The sequence below is a fragment of the Sinohyriopsis cumingii genome, chromosome 11 (assembly GCF_028554795.1).
Source record: "Sinohyriopsis cumingii isolate HCF-2022 chromosome 11, ASM2855479v2, whole genome shotgun sequence".
Lineage (NCBI taxonomy): Eukaryota > Metazoa > Mollusca > Bivalvia > Unionida > Unionidae > Sinohyriopsis > Sinohyriopsis cumingii.
In genome coordinates this window covers 85,029,159-85,049,724 of record NC_142971.1, presented here as the reverse complement: position 1 = coordinate 85,049,724, position 20,566 = coordinate 85,029,159, and the positions used below count along the sequence as shown (strand labels likewise).

The 20,566-nt window shown below is 34.3% G+C and overlaps 1 protein-coding gene across 1 annotated transcript in view; it reads left to right on the top strand.

Moving 5' to 3' along the window:
* The window catches only part of LOC149788893 (plexin-A1-like), a 159,867-nt gene extending 144,283 nt beyond the window's left edge, over positions 1-15,584 (top strand). The window contains exons 23-24 of the mRNA XM_089973565.1: positions 7,080-7,160; positions 8,414-15,584. Of these exons, the coding sequence (XP_089829691.1) occupies positions 7,080-7,160; positions 8,414-8,548 (216 nt within the window). The 3' untranslated portion in view covers positions 8,549-15,584. The remainder of the gene's footprint in view (positions 1-7,079; positions 7,161-8,413) is intronic.
* Positions 15,585-20,566: the final 4,982 nt, after the last annotated feature.

Here is a 20,566-nt window from a genome sequence, read left to right as displayed (position 1 = left end):
TGTGCTTGGCATCTGTAGAACTGTTACATTTAATACAAATGAACATTGATGTCAGCGGGTAAATAGTAATGATACTTTTGTAAACTGTGCTAATGAAATGATTTTTACTTGCACTCAAGTGAATATGTTTTCAAATAATGATTTTTATTTGTGAGATACTGTGATACTGTAGACCTGGATATGATAGAGTCTTGGTTATTTTGCACCTAACACCGTGTCATGCATGAATGGCAGTTGTCTTCAATATATTGGTTGATTACTTCCCTCTCGTTTGCGAAAATGTCTGCTTCTTTCTCTTCTGGCCTTCATGAATTCATCACATGATTTTATTTTCTCCAAATATTCTGGGTGATGCTGGGTCATCAACATCCATTCAAGAAGCACTGTATTGTGTTGCTTTAAAATTTGTTCCATTGTTTCAATTTATTTTGAGAATTCCCATGAATACCAGTAAAAAGGAACCAATGTTTGCTTCCATATCTTGGCCGTCTTTGTATAGTCAGAAAAGAAAAAAATTTGGCTTCTTTAAAAGAATTCATAGTTGGCTTCTGATGCTGGCTTGCTTTGCAATAAGATAACCTTTGTAGTGATGTCCTTTAAAAATAAAATAACAAAAGTCGGCTTCTGCAGTCAGTTTGATTTGTAATAAAAATAACCTTTTGTCTTTTATGTCCTGTCAGTAGGTTCGAAGAAGGAGTTTACTGCTTGCTGCCAGTTGTGTTTATTCACCACCCAGGCTTCTATTTGCTTGGCATCTGTAGTTATGATTAATACAAAGGAGCATTGATGTCTGTGGGTCAATAGTAATGATACTTTTGTAACCCATGCTGGCAAAAAGATTGTCACTTACACTCAAGTGAAAGCGTGTTCAAATAATGATTTTTATTTGCAAGATACTGTCATACAGTAGACCTGGATATAATTCAGTCTTGATTTTTTGCACCTAATACTATGTCATGTATGAATGACAGTTGTCTTCAAGATATTGGTTGATTATTTCCTTCTTGTTTGTGATTTTTTTGGATCCAGTTTTCAGTCAGATAACAAATTCAAACCTTCGAGCACAACCACACACAATTTGTTGCTCAATGTTCATGTCAATGAACAAAATGGCATGTGTTATTGGACATAGGCAATACGTTGTACAGTATGGAAGCCTATGCTACATATATGGATTTCATGGATATATTTTATTCTTTAATGCTCTTGTTGAAAAAAAAGGAATAAATGATAACAATATAAGGTTAGTTTCATTCTTTTTATTATCAGATAAGTGTTTTATTTATTTATTTTGTTGCACCTTGCAGTGGGGGGGGGGGAGCACAAATGCAATACAAATTTATTTCATCTCTTACATCTTGGGACATATGACCTAAGTGAAAAAAGGTTTTATCATAAGTTCTGGGACAGGAAGAAGAAAAAATATATTTTATCGTGGCCCAGTATAAATGGTAAATACGGTATATGCCAAATTAATGAAAGGTTATCATGCACCTTTATATTGATGAGATTCTGAATGAGTTAGATTTCCACCATTCGATGTCATCACAAGAAGAGCTATGGCCCCTGGATTTTCATCTTCTATGAGCTTTGTTTAGCCAACGGAATATATTATTTTTAAAGCACTGTCAATTAAATTGTGTGGAGCAATTTGAGTGAATGCAAGTAGAGCACAGGATGGATATCCAAGAAATACTTAAACTTGAATATGTCGCTGTTACCTGTATTTTAGAAAGGAAATATTTATGTGGAGAAGGTTGATAGGTTTCCATAACATGTGGCTGTCAGATAAATAGATATGGTTAAAGTACATGGAAGGCTTTAGCAGAAATGCTTAATTTTAAACTTGTCTGTTTTCAAGCATCAGGTTATTTCTACAGATATTTTTCAGTATTCCTCAAACTAAACAAGGAATCCAGACTCATTTTATGTTTATTCCACAGGAAAGATTAGTGTTGGATAATGTGCCATATTTACAATACATCTAAAGTACAAATCCAGGCAATATAGGTTTACAATACATCTAAAGTACAAATCCAGGCAATATAGGTTTACAATATATCTAAAGTACAAATGCAGGCAATCTAGGTTTACAATACATCTAAAGTACAAATCCAGGCAATCTAGGTTTACAATACATCCAAAGTACAAATGCAGGCTATCTAGGTTTACAATACATCTAAAGTACAAATGCAGGCTATCTAGTTTTACAATACATCTAAAGTACAAGTCCAGGCTATCTGGGGGCCCCGAGAGGCTGAGTGGTCAAAAGCGCTCACCGTTACGGATCACTGCCATCTCACGTCTGTCCGCGTCGGTTCGAGTCTCGGATTCGGCTAATGTGGTTATGTGAGAAAGCTTGCCAGTAGCTTCTCGTGGGCCAGTGGTTCTTTCCGGGGTTTTTCCGGGTTCTTCCTCCACCATTAATACTGGCCGCCATGTATGGCCTATCTTGTGCTGAAAAGTGGCGTTAAACCCTACAACAACAACAACCAGGCTATCTAGGTTTACAATACATCTAAAGTACAAATCCAGGCAATCTAGGTTTACAATACATCTAAAGTACAAATCCAGGCAATCTAGGTTTACAATACATCTAAAGTACAAATCCAGGCAATCTAGGTTTACAATACATCTAAAGTACAAATGCAGGCTATCTAGGTTTACAATACATCTAAAATACAAATCCAGGCAATCTAGGTTAACAATACATCTAAAGTACAAATCCAGACGATCAAGGTTTACAATGCTTAAGTGTAGATTTTGCTTATTAACATTGACATATCACAAAAGTAACTTTGTACACCTAATGTTTAGATCACTTTAACTTTTTAAAAGTATTCAGAAATGAAAAGAAAAAAGAAAGGAAAAAAATAAATATGCAAAGATGCCTTTTTTCAAGTTTTTGCTTGAAAAGGATGAATGATTATATATTTGATTGTGGAATTAATAAGATAACCAACTGCCCATTTTTTAACCCAGTCAAATATCATCAAACAAAAATAAGTAATATTTAATTGCCTACGGCATACAGTCCTCATTCATTAATGTAAATATCAGGACATAGAAAAATAAATTCTTTTTTCTCAGTACAAATAATTTATGTGATATGTATAGTTTTTCCTGAATGTCAGCTCTGGAAAATTGATAGTTGGCAATCATTCTTACACCTTAAATCTCACAAAGATGGCTATTACTAACCTGCAGGACACTTGTGGGAACTAAGACCCCACTAGTATCCAGGACTCATGCCCTGGTACACTAAAAAAACTAAGGCCCCACTGGTTTCCTGGACTCATGCCCTGGTGCATTTGAAAATATTAAGACCCCACTGGTATCCAGGACTTGCACCCAGGTGCATTTAAAAACTAAGGCCCTAGTGGTTTCCAGGACTTGTGCCCTGGTACATTTGAAAAACCTAAGGTCCCACTGAGATCCAGGACTTGTGCCCTGGTACATTAAAAAAAACTAAGGCCCCAGGGTTTCCAGGACTCCTGCACTGGAACATTTGAAAATATTAAGACCCCACTGGTATCCAGGACTTGCACTCGGGTGCATTTAAAAACTAAGGCCCTACTGGTTTCCAGGACTTGTACCCTGTTGCATTTGAAAAATGATATCTTTGTTTGTAGCATCTTGTTGAAAGTTTTTGCCTCCTCTGATATTCTAGCATATGATGTAGATTCGGCTGACTTGCACATGATTCCTGCTTGTCTGTATTTTTTTCAGTATCATTTTATACTGAGTCCATGGAATAACCTGAATAATATCACTGTGCTCCAAAAATAGATTATGTAAAGATGAAATAAAGAAAGTGAATTCCAAACTTCGTAGTATATGTAACATTTCCAATGCTTTTGTAGTTTTTTTCTGGTATATTTATATGTCAAGATAGAGTTTCATCCAGGCTTAGGCCCAAGAAATTATGAAAAGTGACATTCCTTATAACTATCGCTCATTAATAATTGTGAGCAATGTTCCTTTTGTGATTTTCTTGAAATGGTGTTTGGTTTGATTTTGTTTGAATTAAAATCGACTAACCATTGATAATACAACAAATAGATTTTATGTAAGTCTTGATTCCGAACACAAGCAGCAATGGCTGTGTTCTGCAATAATTATTGATAATGGTAACATGGAGACAGTCAGTCTTTGTCATGAATACCTTAAGACTTAATGTCTCTGCTGGTCTCCATCAACCTGCACAAATCATGCCTTCACCTCCCAATCTTTCCTCCTCAACTGGATTTGCTTCGATGGAGAGGTGTTACACTTTTGCACTCTGCCATTTGACCTAGCTTGCACAGTCTGAGCTTTTTTGGGAGAAGTTATCATCCACCCATTGTCACTGGGGATCCCAATCCTCCAGTATATTTGATGACTGTTTGATCCCCAATGACTGGTTACAGTCCATCATACAAGATCTGGCTTGAAATTTTTCCATTGTGACCAGACTACGTCTATTACTGAACCTAGAGAAATTCGAACTGGTTCAATCTCAAAATTTTATATTCATGGGGATGAATTTCCTGACAAAAAAGGGGATTAGTCCATGTCCTGCAGGAAAGAGTAGACAAAGATGCTCAGAGCCCAGACCTTGTGAGCTCTGTTCCTTCTAGCAACATCAAACTCTGCAGCAGACCTGGTTCCTCTAGACAGACTGCACTTGCACCTCCACCAGTGTCTCCTAGCAAACTGAAAACTGCATCATATGACAGATCATATTGCCCAGTTTCTTGTCAGAGACCAAATGCATGCCCCCAAACCCCACTCCTTTCTGCTTTGCAGATGCATCATATTCATGGTGTGGCATTTATCTGGAGCCAGACAGGCCAATTCTTCAGGGTTTATGGTTCCCAGAAGAGTATGCCATCCACGTCAACAATTTGGAAATTAGGACAGTGTTCTTATTAGGGGTATGTCCACATGATGGTCTCCTCCAACAACACATTTGTCATAGTAATACCTCAGGTAAATTTGAGGCACATATGTTCCTTCTCGCTGCAGGGAGGTTTTAAACATCTTTGACTGGGAAAAATTGGAAAGGATTACCCCTTGAGTTCACTATATTCTTCACAAAATAGAATAATTTGGTTGACAGTCCATCAAGGAGGGACAGGATGGTCCTCAAGGATCTTGGTGGACTTATTTGCAACAAGGCTAAACAACAATCTTCACATTTATGTTTCCTCAGTCACAGACAAGAACACTTAGGAAGTGGGATCATCTGTTCACTTCCCACCCTTCAGGATGATCCTACAGGTACTACTGAGCTCATTTTGAGCCTATCTGTGGCCCCAATGATCATGGATCACTGATCTTCTTGACCTGCTGATTGACCAGCCAAGGATATTGCTCCACACGACAAAACAGACCCCATATTCTCACCTTATGCTTGACTCATCCCAAATGATCTATCCACCAGGACAAGGTTTCAAACAAAATTGCCAAGTGCATCGCTCAGGCCAATAGACACCCTACATCCAAGGTCTATGATGCCAAGTAGAGAATCTTTAGCAACTGGTGCAGTAAAGAATGTTCTAATCTTAGAGCACAGTGGCCGTTTTTCTTCTTGTCCTTTGTGAAGATAGACAGTGCTCAGTTTCTAATATCAAGGGTAATAGGGCAGCCCTTTCGAATACACACAAATTTTCAATAGGCCTGACCATTAGTTCAGAATCTCATATTGCTGTTCTGATCAAATATTTTGAGTTACAAAAAATTCGTGGTTCAGACTCTAATGCTGAGATGGAATCTCTCGTGTCTTGTGATTTTAACTGACCCCCTCCCCCTTAAGTCTTTGGTGAAGCGTCGTTCAAAAACCTTGTCCTCAAGATGTTTTATTGCTTTCCTTAGCATCCTTGAGACAAAGCAGTGAGCTTCATGTTCTGTCTATGGAACTTGAACTGTCTGTGGTCCAGTAGCATTTATGAGTCAGTTTCTTTAAAAAAAAAACAAGCTTTCCTCAGTAGCTTCACTTCCTTTACAGATCCCAGTCTCAGTTGTATCTGTGCTGGGGATGATCAAAATTTACTTCTATACCCAGTTGGGGCTGTACATTTCTGTTTGACAGCCTCTAAAGGGAGAACAAAGAGTAGGAATTATCATTTTCTTCCGTTAAAAGTCTTGGCTGATATTTTTGCTTCCACTGTTTAGAGGTGGATTGTCATGACAATTGAAAGAACTTATTAAAGTCCATAAGGTTTGAGCCATTGCTACCTCATGGACCTATCTAACTCATTTGTCTTTGGAGGAAGCCACCTTTCAGTGATCCCACACTACCTTTCTCTCCTCCATCTATCTTTATTCCGATGTGCACCAAAGTAAACACAATTTTTTTGTCTGGGGCCCATAATTGTGGCACAGAAAGTGATCCAAGTGGATACAATCTTACAGTATTGTACACTTCTACCATTAGGGTTAGTAATTCTTCTTTTTCTTTTCCAGTTTAGTGGGTCATCAGCCTCCCACTGATCTGGCAAATTCATCTACAAAATAACAGATAACGAATTGCTGATATTAAAATGAGGGGTGGGGGTGTAGAACTAATTTTAATAATGTAATAGCATATCTATTGCTATTGTCAGATTCCCTCATCCCACTCCACTGTGATCCCCCACAAGTGGTGTATATATGCCCTTGGAAAAGGGTGAGGAATACTGGGCATGTGCCATGTCACAAGGATGATTTCCAAAATATTTCTGGAAAGTTACCTTTTTGGGAGTATGAATTCTCATCATCCATCTGTCCCAGAAAAGAGTAAGCTATGCAACAGCATCAGGTAATATTACATGAGAAAAATTAGTTTACCCCTCCCCCAAAGTATCCCACATGTTAGTCCAGAACCAATTGAAATGAAAATAATTTGAATATTGAATAATTTAAATGTAAATCTTTCTATTTGTTCAAGAAAAGATTGATACTTTTACATGGAAAATTATTTAGTGTTTCAGTGAAATGATAAGCTGCATTCATCCAAGCATACATGTGTAAACTTCTGTATGGATCCAGAATAAGTCAAAATGTTGCCTTTAGTACAATAAGATTAAAGAAAAGACATTTTGCCTTTTTTATTTCAGAAACAAAACCAAGAGTTGGCCTACAGTAAAATGTCAGCATTGTATGAGATCTTCAAAGTCATTGACAACTTTATGGTTGATGTAAGTCAAGTTTTTGTCTTGTTATTTTAGTTCATTTTGATGAATGCTAAAGGTAGGTCACCATGACTCATATTTCATACTTCATTGACTTTCTCAAGTTCTGTTCATGCTGGAATCATCAAACCAGATGATCCTATTTTCTGTTAGTACAATACCCTCACAACAAGAGAAAGTCAATTTGACTTAGATATCAGATTTACTGACTTAGAAAACACTGTTCTCTTAGACATATGACTTATTCAACAGAGTATAATACTAGCATGTGTTTGCATATGAACTATGTTAAACAAATCACAAGTCTGTAATATCAGTGCTGCAGATGAATTCCTTGATTTGAAGCATTTACATTATATTCAACGGAATTATCTAAGTAGAGGCCACATGAAGATGAGACTGGTTATATATTCACTGTCACAGTCTGTAGCTTTGCAAAAAACATGTGATATGTTAACCGATTAATTAATTGCAAACTGAGTTTCTTCCACCATTACCCAGAAAACAGATATGGTCTAGTAATGGTATTATTATTCTGTGTATTATGTAAATAAATAATCAACATTAATTTGCACCTGTTACATATTGGAGAAAATAAAATAGTTTTATTGATTGTTTCTTTACTTGACAAATGAATACACAGTGCTGAGCTGTAACTGGAGAAATCATTTTTGAGCTCTTACATTATAATATGTAAACTGTCAAATCATATGTGTTGTGAAGCCATGTGACAAAGTTTTGCAAGTTATGCAGATGATTTGCTTCAATAAACTCCTCTCAGAGATAAAGTATTCTCCACAGGGCATTTGTAGCTTGTGTAGGTTCTCATGGGTACATAGTTCATCATGCAGTTTTCCTGAGTTCTTCCTCCACCAGTTATATCTTTTGCTGAAAATCTCATTAAACCCCATAACAACAACAAAAATCTCTCTCACACATGCAAACACACAAACACACACAAATGGTGCAGTCTTTCATTGCTATTAAACATATTAAACATGCATTTGAGTCTTGACACAAACAACAGAAAATTAATTAGTGAATGATTTTTAATAATTACCCAGTAAAATTAATAAAAGTTGTGATGAAAAAGTCAATTTGCATCATGTATATAATCAGATATAATACTTATTTGCTATACATCTTACTGTGAAGGCGATGGTATTAAGTATAGATTTTAAATGCTGATTATTGTCATGATCATCATCATCAGATAATGATTTATCTCACTTAGCATTTATCCTGATCTCTATTTGAAGGTAATTGATGACTTGCAAGAGAGCCCAGAGGCAAGAACTTTACGACTGGCGGACCGTTTGGATGAACTTGTCAGCATAATAAAAGAGAGTGACGAGGAAACAACCTACTCTGATTTTCCTTGTGGTCATGATTAATCCTCATCAGCAGTACATTGACTTGTATAAAGGTTTTGGACTAAATAGGAATTATAACATTACACACACAAACATTTATGTCGCAGTTTTCTAACCCATGATGTTTCTGTGAAGAAAGGGATCACATTAAATTTTGCTTTATTTTCTTAGAAGCTGACTTATGTGCAGTACATATGTAAATGCAAGTCTATAAAAAAATGTAAAGATGATTTTGCCAGGCAGTATATTGTAAAAATATTTTTCATATTGATTAACAATTTCAGAATATCAAAAGTTATTTTTGATAAACATTTTATGTACTAATATTATTATTATAATAGTAGTTGATCACCCAGACGCATACATACACACAACTTGCCATATGTGAGATGCTACATTGAAGAGAGGCACAAATAGTCATTTAAACAATCAATCAGGTATAGTGACTCACTCAGTATTGTTGTATTTCATGTTAAAGTATAAATGATGTTTTGCTTGTTCCAATACATAAACATAAGATATACTTATGTGTGTGTGTTGATAAATACAGTACAGATATACACATGTTTGCTTCCTCCCATTTTTCTTGACTGTGAAGCGTAAGTAAGACTTTTCTGTCATCGGCCTCAGTTTTTCTCTGACACCATTTTGTTTACAGTGTTGATACTTCATGTGTGTATTTATATTGGAGGGTATTGCCTTCCACAGACAAATATAGGTCAAAGTGACCCAATTAAAATATGCTCTAGTGGTTATATTGTTACTTTTAGTCGGGTTTCACTGACACTGGTCTATTTACAGTATTGAATGTAGAAAGATCTGTTTGGAGAGTACTACCACAAGCAAAGGTAGGTTACAGTAATCTACTTTTAATGCTCCATTGATTACATTTTTTTTTAATTTAACAGTCTTGAGCAAATCTGAGTGCCAAATCAGGAATTTTAAGTTCACTATAAACTTTGGAACTCTCTTCTCCATATGAATCCTATCTGTGAAAGTAAGCATTATATGCTTCTAGTCTTGGTTCATCTCCTCTCCTCTCATTTATTATATTTGCAAATGAATATGATAAACTACTGATTAATGCTAGATTCTTTAGTTATCTTAGACATACTTGCAATGTTCTGTTGAATAGATTTTTGAAATGAATTGATACAATACCATAATTCCTAACTCTTTCTCAAATAGGATTTCCATACATCTATTGCTTTTAAAAAAATTCTACCCACATTACTTGATTTCAGCGCAAAGAGGCCTGTGTGTCACTTAATCGTCAGAATTTGATAAATTATCAAAAATCACTGTTGCCTGCATTGATATCAGAGCCTATGTATGACTTATTGAAGCCTTCATAAATATAGTTCTAATCGTCGAAACTCAAGAAAGTGTGAACAAAATTCATGGCAACCATTTTGAAAAGTGGAGAATATGACCTATATACTTTAAAAAGCAGGGGCCCCGAGTGGTTGAGTGATCTAAAGCACTCACCATTATGGATCACTGCCATCTCACCTCTGCTGCGTGAGTTCGAGTCACAGGCTTGGCTAACATTGGTATGTGAGAAACCTGCCTAAATGCCTAAATGCCTGTAATATTTTATATATAGGGGGTTTTCCCCAATGGCGGTGCCAAGATAACTATCTCAGAATGACAAATTTACTGAAGGCATCAAAACATGCTTCCATGTGAATGGTGCACAGGCATCCAAGATGCACTTAATTGTGAACCGTATAGAGTCATCCAATAGCGTTTCTATAAGGATGTGGTACAGGCATCCAGCGTTTCTTTGAGGATGTGGTACAGACATCCAATAGCATTTCTGTGAGAATGTGGTACAGGCATCCAATAGCGTTTCTGTGAGGATGTGGTACAGGCATCCAGTAGCATTTCTTTGAGGATGTGGTATTGGCATCCATTAGTGTTTCTGTGAGGATGTGGTACAGGCATCAAAATAGTGTTTCTGTGAGGATGTGGTACAGGCATCCAGTAGTGTTTCTTTGAGGTTGTGGTACAGGCATCCAATAGTGTTTCTGTGAGGATGTGGTACCGGCATCCAGTAGCGTTTCTTTGAGGTTGTGGTACATGCATCCCATAGCGTTTCTGTGAGTATGTGGTACAGGCCTCCAATAGCATTTCTGTGAGGACGTGGTACAGGCATCCAATAGCATTTCTTTGAGAATGTGGTACAGGCATCCGATAGCAATTTCTTTGACAATGTGGTACAGGCATCAAAAAGCTCTTATACAAGGTAAAGGGTAAAATGTATGCAAATTTTTCTTTTACATACAGAGGATATTTTTCCTGGAAGTATATCTTTGTTGATACTTAATTACATGCTTATTATATAGTCATCACCTTGAAAAGAACTCTAAAATTATCACACTTGATAAATATTTGTATATATTTCTTATTGGTATAGTCAAGCTACACTTTTTATAGATAATTTGCCAGTATCAGAATTCATGTTTTTTTTCCTTGTGCCTCTGACGTGTGTCAGTTGTCACATCATATCTCATGGATTGCAGATTGTGCCCACTTTTAATGAGGTCTCTGACAGAGACTCTTTGTAAGCTGTGAATTTTTTAATTTATGCCAGAGATAAAAGAATGAACAAAATGATAATGTCTGCAAACATATTGGAATATATTTTGTAGGGTTGTAATACATGATGATTATCACAACTGTCAGGTAACTGAAAATATGGCCTTGATTCTCTTTGCAAAAGCTACAAATAAAAACCGCCCTGAATAAATATGGTCTTGTGCAGTGTCAAAATTTTGTTTCATTTATCTCTCTCTCGCATGCACACACACACACACACACACACACACACACGCTCGCATGCATTAACAAAAATGTGGTTTTAGTTCTTTATTTTTTGTATTGCAATTTGATAATAAGATTATTGTTGCTTTAACAATACATGCTTAATTTCTTCACAATGTGGACTCGTATCATTGAGTAAAATGTGCTAATAAATAATACCCATAACTAATAAATGTTCATACCATCCAGAAACATCCCTAAGATGTGCAGGACCCAAGGCAGCAAGCAATGAGCATGGCCGCAAGCAAAAAAATTGCATTGGGGCATTGATTTCCATCAGCAGCGTGGGGTGCCTGAAAGCGCAAGGCCAAAGGCAGTTGCCTCATTTGCCTTGCCCTAGGGCCTGGCCTGAAACCATCTTAATCATTTTACCAACACTGCACAACATAACAGCTACATATGCTCTAAATGCAGATGAGCTTGCACACTGAGACATTATCCTCTCTCTTGTTCACTAATAACAACAAAAAAGTTTTTGAGTACTTTTATTTTTTATTGTAAGTTGGTTCTTGAGTTGAGAGCAGAATGAGACAAAATATGTTTACTTTGTATCTTTGTACCATTATGTATTTTTTACATATAATTTTTCATACACAAATTAATAATTGTTTTTTGTGTATGATACATTACATAAAATACAGTAGGTTTTATAGTCCGGAGATATTATAGTGTTTGAGTTGGCATTATCGGTCTTAAATAAGGATAAGGTATAAAAAAGTAATTGCTAACAATGGTGGAAGTTTTTAAGTATATATTCGTCTTTCATAATTAATTCAATTATAGTATATATCAAATGAAGCTTTAGTGAAAACTTAACTGTGTAGTAATATTCATATTTAACAATGTATTTAACATTCAAATACATACACAAAAATAGAGAAAACTAGCCTGAAGTTTATGTCCTTGCACTAAGGACTTCATCAGCAGACTGATGTGATCTCAACTGACTTTCAACATCGCTTGATGGAAGATATCTGAGATTATTAATCTTTTCCCTACTCTACATATAAGGCTTAATTAGAACAAAATATCTCAAAGTAAAATTTTGCATTTAGATACTGTTTACAACAAAAATATCTCAAAGTATTTGTTTTTGCATCGCATACTGTTTAGAACAAAAATATCTCCAAGTATTCTATTTACATTTGGCATTATATGCCATTTAGAACAAACATTATTTCACCGAAAATAATGCAATCCATCTGTTATAACAACACTTAGAAAAACAAGGGTCATGAGGAAGTTTGAAAAGGCTTCTTTCTTTGTCCCCACTTTTGTGGCTTTTAATTACTATTTAATGAAAGATATATGTGATGATTAATCTTTTCCCTGCTACACATTTAAGGTTTAAGTAGAATAAAATATCTGAAAGTATTTCTTTTTCATTAGATAATGTTTAGAACAAAAATATCACAAAGTGTGTTCTTGCATTAGATAAGTTTAGAACAAAAGTATCTTGGAGTATTTTTTCAATAGATACTATTTAGAACAAAAATATCACAAAGTATTTTATTTAAATTTGGCATTATATACTGTTTCGAACAAAAATGATTTCACTGAAAATAATGCCAATCCATCTGTCACAACAACACTTCGAAAAACAGAGGTCATGAGGGACTTTTAAAATGCTTCTTTCTTTGTCCCTATTTTTGTTCTTGTTTGGTTAGTAAGATGTTGTTGACAATCTGACAAGCATCATGCATTGACAATTTATTTTTCTTATTTCAGAACCTAGAAGCATTCATGCATCTACTTGCATTAGCATTTAGCCTGTCTTAATTTTTATTTTGTCAGTTATACTTCTTGTTTTAGTTTGTTTTTATTAACAATTTTAACAAAATATAAGGTCACAGCCCTATAATGTATATTTTATTTAAGTGGAGTCCCTTGTCTTATAATCAAATACATGTGTTTGCATGATTTATGTACTTTTATAATGACTTTTATATTTGTCATTGGTTTCCATATGTTAAGGATAAGTAAAGGCATTTTAGTTTTCAGGAAAGTCTGGGATTTTTGTACCCTGGGTCATGGAAGTTTTAATAAGGACAGGCATTGAAGGAATAATGTTGTGTAATGCCATATTTGCTACAATGCAAGATGTTGGAATAAGACTTTTGTACTTAATTCAGTTGTGTGTTCTTAAGAAACAGAGAGAAGCATTGTACTATTTTTAATAATGAAGACTGATGCAGAAGGCATGAACTGAAAAGTTCTTTGTTCAAACTATTGTAGGTAGGGTGTTCTTAACCATATTTTTTACTAAAGGTTGCTCATTGTTGTCCAGTATTTCCGCTAGATGTATAGTACTAAACTATTTTTGTAACTTTTAAAATTATTAATACACATTTACATGCATGTTGTATTTGAGGCAAAACAGCTTAGCCTTTGGAAAACTGTTTTGTAAAACTTTTTTGAACTTTTTAAGTTTGCAAGATTCTTATTTTTACTTTTTTTTTTGGTGCCGGATCCATCATTAAATTTCTCATTAGGATTAAGGTACATTTTCTCAAAATAGTCTCTTTGTGATTGCTTGTTAGAAACAGTCTCTTTTTGATGGATTATTCAAAACAGTGTGTTTTATGATGGCTTGTTAAAAACAGTCTCTTTGTGATTGCTTGTTAAAAACAGTCTCTTTGTGATGGATTATTCAAAACAGTGTGTTTATGATGGCTTGTTTAAAACAGTATGTTTTATGAGGGCATGTTTAAAAAAGTCTATGTTTATGATGGCTTGTTTAAATCAGTCTATGTTTATGATGGCTTGTTTAAATCAGTCTATGTTTATGATGGCTTGTTTAAAACAGTCTCTTTTTGATGGATTATTCAAAACAGTTTGTTTTATGATGGCTTGTTTAAAACAGTCTATGTTTATGATGAGTTGTTCAGAACAGTATGTTTATGATATATGGTTTAAAGCAGTTAATGTTTATGATGGATTGTTCTAAACAGTCTATGGTGATGATGTATTGTTCAAAACAGTCATTGTTTTATGATTATTCAAAGGGTATTGTTATTGTGATTGCTTGTGAACATAACTGTGTATAGTTATACTGCTAATGAGGATTTGTTTGAAATATATTTTTATTCAAGAATATTTCATGTATGTACATTTCTTATTTTTTCACCTTAAAGAAATATGACCACCATAATTTTATCACTAAAATGGCATTCTTCATTTAAGAAGGGATAGAATGTAAATGCTAGTTTTTGCAAATTAAGTTTTGAAGCCAAATCGATACACATATATCATTAACTTCTAACTGTAAAGTTTGAATTGTATTATTGGAAAATTCAGAGTAATACAGCTGACAGTTTCTATGAAATTTCTTATGGAGTTAATGTGGCTCACAATTTTCAGGATTTTACTGGAGGAAATTTTAAGTTTATCCAAATGAAATTCAACTGAAATGTTTTCATTACCTTGTGCCTTTTGTTCACATTAACATCGGGCTCCTTTGCCCCATTTAATTGAATTTATTTTTGTAAGGAATCAATATGTCTTCATCAAAATGTACAGCGGATGTGTCATCACAATCTGTAAATGTAATTTAATTGCATTTAAATGTTATACATTATTTTTGTATGTTATTCCAAATGATGATAATTAGCATTTTGTACAAAATAATGTCTTTCAGTTAATTAACCCTAATTGACAGTTTGACTGAAATCAGTCTTAGTGGCAACTCTGATATCATTTATCTGTACATGAAATAATATGTGTATTCAATATTCTTTTTAATATTCAGTCCCAATAAGACACTTGCCTGTTTTAATGGTTCATTTTGGTGTTCCAAAATTAACATGAGTTATTGTATATTTCGTTGGAATTTTTGATAACATTCCTTGCCACATCAACAGTGCTTGTTTGTAGGTATGTTTCTAATTTTTACATAAGACATAAAGACTTGTATAATGATGCTAGACCAATACAAAGGCAAATGGTTTCATGTCTCATTATTGCTACATCATTTTGCATTACCGAGGAACAGCCTTATTCAGTTCAAATCTTAAAACATTGTCTTGAATTGATTATCCTGAACATTTTCTTGAATTGATTATCCTGAAAGTAGAATCTGTAAAACACGTGCCTACATAGCATGTAGATCTGTTTATCCTGTATTCAGCTTCCATTTTTTAGCCATTATACTTGTAAACCTTGTGCATCATGGGAAAGTTTCATCTTTTGCAGCTGAGTCTTTCAGAGTTACAATAAACTGTTAAAGTGTAAATGATAATATTAATTTTTTCCTGCCTAAATTATCAAAATGTCTACATCAAAAACCATGTTGGACAGTAGAAAACATTTCCACAGGGTCCAGATTTAACTTTTACTAGTGATAATAACTATCATTGATTCTTATTCATTATTCATTATACCCCTCTCTTTGGAGGTGGAGGTGTTGTTGTTGTTGTTGTAGGGTTTAATGCCATTTTTCAGCACACGATAGGCTATACATGGCGGCCAGTATTAATGGTGGAGGAAGAACCCGTGAAAACCCCGGAAAGAACCATGTGTAAGTATATATATATATATATATATATATATATATATATATATATATATATATATATATATATATATATATATATATATATATATATATATATATATATATATATATATATATATATATATATATATATATATATATATATATATATATATATATGTTGTAATTGTTCACAAACCCCTAACTGGAGTCCCCAAACTAGGAAAGAAAAGGAATAAAGGAATCTTACTGGATATGTCGCCTTAAAACACTGAAACTAAGCAGTTTAAACCAAGAAGACTAGAAAAAGACAACTATGCACAAAAAAAATTATCTTTTGCAGCTGAAACATTTTCTTTTAATTAATTCTCTAAATTTGCTTAATAGCCTATGACTACTGTCACAATGAAATATCCAGGATATAATTTGTGCTTACATAAATTTACATAAAATTACAGATGTCATTATGGCTCAATTTCTGGGTCAGCAACAAGCTGAAATAAGCCAGTTGAAACATAACAAAGTTAAAAGGTTTAATTCTGCAGAAACAGCCATGAAAGTTTTGCAAACATAAACTGGTTTTTTTTGTTTCCATTGTTGTCTTTTCTATGTTTTGTATTTGCCTTTGATAAAGACTCATTAAAGAGTCAAAAGTGCTCAGGCTAGCTAGATACTAGTTTTGCACTGTTCATTGTCATTTATTGCATTTATCTTAATAAATCCCTGATGCATGTGATACTTTGCTGGATCCAGTGCACTTGAAAGGATTTTTATTACCATGTGATTTATATTCTTTATATATATATATATATATATATATATATATATATATATATATATATATATATATATATATATATATATATATATATATATATATAGTTAGTAAACATCTTCCATCCATCCCTCCATCATGCAATCTCATTAGCACAACTAGTCTTAGTGTTTTTAATGGATTGACATGAATTTGGTAAAGATCATGGTAATCGCCTCAAACTGACAAGTCATTTTGCTCATGCAACTATTTTGGGACAGTTTTGCCCATTTTGTCTTGCAGCAGGATGTAATTCAGTCTTGTTAATGCAACTAGTCGCGGTTTTTGATGGATTGCCATGAAACTTAGTATAATGGGCATCACTTGAAATGGTGCATATTTCACTTTCCTCCTGCAATTTTTGTCACTGCCCATTTATCCCACTGTAGTGTACAATGCATTCTCATTAGTGCAGTTAGTCCCACATGTTTGATAGATAGTCATGAAACGTAATAAATATTTTTTTTTATCTGAAGATGTAAATAGTGAAATATTTTGTTTTTCTTAAATGCTTGTCCTTGTTATCCGTTTGTAAATACACAATTTCTTTAGTACAACTTGTCCTGTGGTTTTGATGGATTGGCTTTCCTGTGACAAGTCATGTTGCAATTTGATTTTGCCTTTGTGTAACATGACTTGTCTGGGTGAAAAATCTTCATATCTTTCCCAAATAAGGGTAATAAACATATATTATGCTGAACATCAGAAAATATGTCAATCATTTTGCTCACGATCTTCATAAGAATTATGTGCTTTATTTTCCCATAGACTAATATCCATTATGAGCTAGGGGTGTGGTGCAGGAGGAGGTAGGGTATATTCATATAAGAACTTTATTGAAAATTCACTAGTTTCAAATACAAGTGACCTGTCCAACCAAAGAGCCAGAATTTACAAAAGTGGAAAGTATACGGTTATTACTGTAACAATTATTAATGGAATATAATTAATTTTGTACAGGTGTTTAAAAGTGTTACTTTTGTAAAAATGTGTTTTGTGACATTAAGTTTTTAGCTATTATTATCCTAAATAGTTTGCATACCAATGTCATCTGTTCATATGTGCTACATTTCTCCTTTTACTGCTTAACATGTTTTAAGAAGTCATCTAAGTTTTATGGGTTCCAAAGCTTGATTAGGGTTGGAAGGTTTTGATCAAATTAAGTTAGTTCTTGAGGTGCTGTTCACAATGTTCAGTACTTTTGTATTTTTAAGTTGTCCTAGGCATAGGGCAAGATGTTTAGGGTATTTTAATGCATCCTTTGTCCATCATGTATTGTATATCATTCATTTTGCCTTAGAAACAGATTTTTAAAAGTTTGTTATATGGGCTTATCTAATCAAGCTCATGTATAAATTGTATTATAGATAACATAAGAGCTTTAAATGAAGAGTGGTCATGATTAATTGGTTGATAAACAATAAGCTAAACATGCTAGGACTAAATTTATGAAGAGAGTTTGACCGTACTTCATTAATGGCTTATACTGAATCATAAATGTCTCAGATGAGTTTGATTACGAGTCCTTCTTTACATCTTAATAAGATTACCTAGGATGTAATTGGTCCCGTTTGTTACCACTCTGGAGACTTGAACAGATTTTGATAATATTAGCTAATATTAAAGGATCCCTGTTAGGTTTCATCATGATCATCCACACAATCAAATAAAAAAATTTGGGTTGCGTTTGATCAGCATCACATGGAAACCATTATACACCCAAACCATGGAAAGCAGTTAATAAGTTTCCAATACTCTTGTACAGTTGTGTGGAACAAGCTTCCACTGCCAGTAAAACCTGCAGAAAATATTACAGATTAAGAAAAGGATATTATGTTCCTGAGACTTTAATACAGTTTAGTTGTTATATTTAATAAAGACATGCTCACCTAAACAGTAATTGCTAATATCGTTTGTATGATGTACATTGTTTTACTCTTTCCTTACGAGGGCCACATAGTTCTTAACTAAATGGTCATCCTATATCTTGCCTATAAATAAAGTATTATTTTCATTATTCTTCTTTGTATTGTTATTATTATCACTTTGGATGATAATATAGGAGTATTTTTTTCTTAAATTACAAAATCAATATAAAAAGCTAAAACACAACAACAGAGCCATGATGAAGGTCATGTTCCCATCAAATTCGTAAACAACGCGCTTCTAGAAGATTCCTAATTTCTAACTAAATAGACCTTAAACTGAACATCTATAAACATGCTTTAAACATGTCTACCTCCAGGTAATAATGATATCAATATATAATCCAAAGACAAACATAAATGAAACTTGGATATCTTACTCAATAAATTGGTCAGAGGTTAAGCAATAGGGGAAACATTGATTGGAGCAAACCTTCTGATAATATCCAACCATGCCCTAAAATTGCACCAGTTGCTTCTCGCTGATAGGCACAGGGAATTCTAACATAGCCTGACCTTAACTTGTAGAGGTTTAATTTATATTCCACAATATGTCCTACATATATAACAGTAGTGAATAGGGATACCCTAGCGTCAATGGGACTTATAATTAAAAACACCCCTGGGACACTCTAGCGTCAATGGAAAATTTAACATTACGGAAACCCCTGGGATACTCTAGCGTGAAGGGGAATTTAACATGGGAATAAATCGTGGGACTGTTGAGCATCAAGGGGAATTGAACAGGGTGGGACTGTCTAGCGTCAAGGGGAATTGAACATGGGAATAGAGTGTGGGTCTGTTGAGTGTCAAGGGGTAATGGAACAGGATCGGGACCCTATTTTAATAAGGTCCCAACCTGATGGGTCTATGGAAAGGGAACAGGCAAAAATTAAAACAGGGAGGGGTCTCTATTTTTTTTATACAAAAATAAAAAAATAAAAAATAAAAAAGGGTAGGCAATTGAAAGTCAATTTCTTTTCGAGAAATTGGAGTGGCCCTGAAAAGGGCCTTTGGGTTTCTTCTTCTAATTTCTTCTATTTCTCCACCAGCTTCTTATTTTCTGTACTACACTTTTTCAATTTTTTCTTTCTTTTCTTCCTCCTTTTTCTTCTTTTTCTCTTCTTTCTGCTTCTCCTCCTCTTCTTTCTTCCTCTTCTCATTTTCTTCTTCTTTTTCAATTTTTTCGTTCCATGCTCTCATCCTTATCCTTTCCTCTTCATCCTCCTTCTCTTCCTTTATTTCTTTCAACAGATCACTGATGATTTTCTTTAGTTTTCGTAAGTTGTTAATCTCCATCTTCACTTGATGGGGACTATAAGAACAGTGATCCTCGTTTAGCCTAACTAACATTTGCTCCATCATGCCCAAATTGTCCAGGACGTCTTGCAATTTTTTTATTTTATCAAGGTGGTTCGAAGCCATCTTCTTTTGTATTCTTTGCAGAATGGTGTGAATGACGAACTTTGTGGGTTCTTATAGTTAAAGTGCGGACGTGAAGGAAAACATCCCGTAAGACACAAAATTTATGTTACCTAGATCATTACTTAAAACGCGCGGACGTGAAGGAAAACATCCCCTACTTTTCTCATTTCATATTATCTGCTATCCACATACATGAATCAGCAATAAACAAACCCCAAATCTACTATCTACAAACGCAAAGCATTAAAATGAAACCCAAATCTACTATCCACACAAACCAACTTAAGTGCTTACAAAACCCAATAATCTACGATCCACACAAACGTACTTGAGCGCTTACAAACACAAACACATACACTCACACTAGGGGAAAAAAGAGTCAGTGTTTATATTCACATTACTCTACATGCACACATTGGTAAATGGACTACTATTTCTTTTCTAAAGGTTTGGGTAGCCCTGAAAAGGGCTGTTTGTTTTGAACTCCATGGCACCTGGTTAATGATGGCACCTTCCAGGCCTGGCACCACACACACATCTCCTACTCCAATCTCCTT